Source organism: Centroberyx gerrardi, chromosome 22 (assembly GCF_048128805.1).
Source record: "Centroberyx gerrardi isolate f3 chromosome 22, fCenGer3.hap1.cur.20231027, whole genome shotgun sequence".
In the NCBI taxonomy this organism is placed as follows: Eukaryota; Metazoa; Chordata; class Actinopteri; order Beryciformes; family Berycidae; genus Centroberyx; species Centroberyx gerrardi.
Window position 1 is genome coordinate 1,566,786 of NC_136018.1, and position 2,500 is coordinate 1,569,285.

The 2,500-nt window shown below is 54.2% G+C and overlaps 1 protein-coding gene across 1 annotated transcript in view; it reads right to left on the reverse strand.

Moving 5' to 3' along the window:
- Nucleotides 1–2,500, reverse strand: part of scn5lab (sodium channel, voltage gated, type V-like, alpha b) — a 167,931-nt gene that overhangs the window by 140,771 nt on the left and 24,660 nt on the right. Inside the window, 1 exon segment of the mRNA XM_078291518.1 lies at nucleotides 434–562. Within this exon segment, the coding sequence (XP_078147644.1) occupies nucleotides 434–562 (129 nt within the window).

Below are 2,500 nucleotides of genomic sequence, written 5' to 3' on the forward strand. Positions count from 1 at the left end.
CTAACCAAACCAAACCGTACTGATTTTCAATCAATCAGTCAATTAGCGATGTGGACAGCTCACGCTCTTTTCTTTTTTTTAAACAAAAGGAGAGATTGTCACTTGTGGAGTGGGAGTCATTGACAGCTTGCTGTGAAAAAAACAGTATTGGTGTGTTTTTTATTTTCTGGAATTGAACGTTTATACAGTCAGTATGCATGTGTGTGTGTGGAGCGAGTTTTGTAACCCGTGGGTCTTTTAAATCTGTTAAAACATCTTTGTGTAATTGTGAAAGTCCATGTGTGTCAGTGATGGGTGTCTTTCCTGAAAAACATCTTTGCAGATATTTGGTTTTTGTCTGTTATCAGTGATACATTAAGTGGAATAGCAGATTGATTGTGTGTGTGTGTGTGTGTGTGTATGTGTGTGTGGTGTGTGTGTGTGTGTCACTCACGCCATGACGATGACGCTGAAGTCGAGCCAGTTCCACGGGTCCCGCAGGAAGGTGAAGGGTCCGACACAGAAACCTCTGGCCAGGATCTTTATCAGAGACTCAAACGTATAGATACCTGTAAAGGTATACCTGGGGGGGGGGTAGGAAGGAAGAGAAGGAGATGAGAAGCAAGGGAAAGAAGAGAGGAAGGAGGAGAGAGAGGAAAGGACCCAAGAAGGAAGAGAAGGAGATGAGAAGCAAGGGAAGGGAGGAAGGAGAGGAAGGAGGGCAGAGAGGGACAGGATGAAGGGAAGAGGGAGGGAATGAGGAAGGAAGGGAGGGAGGGAAGGAGGAGAAAAGCAAGGGAAAGAAGGGAGAGGAGAAAGGGACAGGAGGAAGGGAATGAGGAGGGAATGAGGAAAGGAGGAAGGTAGGGAGGGAAAGAAGAAGAGAAGAGGAGATGAATGGGAGAGGGGGTAAGGAGGGAGGAGAGGGAGAGAAGGAGGAGGCAAGGGATTGGAGGAAGGGCAGAGGAAAGGAGGGAGGAGAGAGGGAGAGGAAGACGAGTGGAACAGAGAAACAGGATGTAACACTCATAAAATTAGCAAAGCCTTTCTATGACTTACAGCCGAAAATCTTCTCTTATTTATTTTGTCCCCAGAAACCAGTTTGATCCAACAGACAGACAGACAGAGAGAGAGAGAGAGAGAGAGAGAGACAGACAGACAGAGAGAGAGAGAGAGAGACAGAGAGAGAGAGAGACAGAGAGAGAGAGAGAGAGAGAGAGAGAGAGAGACAGACAGACAGACAGACAGACTCAATTCCATCAATTCCCTTCTGATTGATGGGACTTCAGTGCTGCTGGTGTCCTGCTGCACATGGTATGTATTACATCACTATCCTTCCTATAATCGCAGTAAAGCGCGGCTCAGAGTGTTCCAGCTGTAATAAAATCATCCAGCATGTCAGAATAAAGTGATTTATTCCAGTTTTCCTCATCATGATCCCACAGCGCTCCGCACATCAGCTGACGGAGAAGCACCGGCTCCTCAGCAGCGGGCATGACGGAGCTAATATGGCCGCCGCTGAAATCTGCCCTGGCTGCACTCTGCCTGTCCCACTCAACCTCCCCACCCTCCTCCAACCTCCTCAACCTCCTCAGCCTCCTCAGCCTCCTCAACTTCCTCGGCCTCCTCAGCTTCCTCAACCTCCTCCAGCCTCCTCAGCCTCCTCAACCTCCTCAGCCTCCCCAGCCTCCCCACCCTCCTCCAACCTCCTCAACCTCCTCAGCCTCCTCAGCCTCCTCAACTTCCTCGGCCTCCTCAGCTTCCTCAACCTCCTCCAGCCTCCTCAGCCTCCTCAACCTCCTCAGCCTCCCCAGCCTCCCCACCCTCCTCCAACCTCCTCAACCTCCTCAACCTCCTCAGCCTCCCCACCCTCCTCAACCTCCTCAGCCTCCTCAGCCTCCTCAACCTCCTCAGCCTCCTCAGCTTCCTCAACCTCCTCCAGCCTCCTCCAACCTCCCCAGCCTCCTCAGCCTCCTCAGTCTCCTCAGCCTCCTCAGCCTCCTCAACTTCCTCGGCCTCCTCAACCTCCTCAGCCTCCTCAGCCTCCTCAGCCTCCTCATCCTCCTCAGCCTCCTCAGCCTCCTCAACCTCCTCAACCTCCTCAGCCTCCTCAGCCTCCCCAACCTCCCCAGCCTCCTCAACCTCCTCAACCTCCTCAGCCTCCTCAGCCTCCCCAACCTCCCCAGCCTCCTCAGCCTCCTCAGCCTCCTCAGCCTCCCCAGCCTCCTCAGCCTCCTCAGCCTCCTCAGCCTCCTCAGCCTCCTCAGCCTCCCCAGCCTCCCCAGCCTCCCCAGCTTCCTCAGCCTCCCCAGCCTCCTCAGCCTCCTCAGCCTCCTCAGCCTCCTCAGCCTCCCCAGCCTCCTCAGCCTCCTCAGCCTCCTCAGCCTCCTCAGCCTCCTCATCCTACTCAGCCTCCTCATCCTCCTCAGCCTCCTCATCCTCCTCATCCTCCTCAGCCTCCCCAGCCTCCTCATCCTCCTCCAGCCTCCTCAGCCTCCTCAGCCTCCCCACTCTCCTCCAG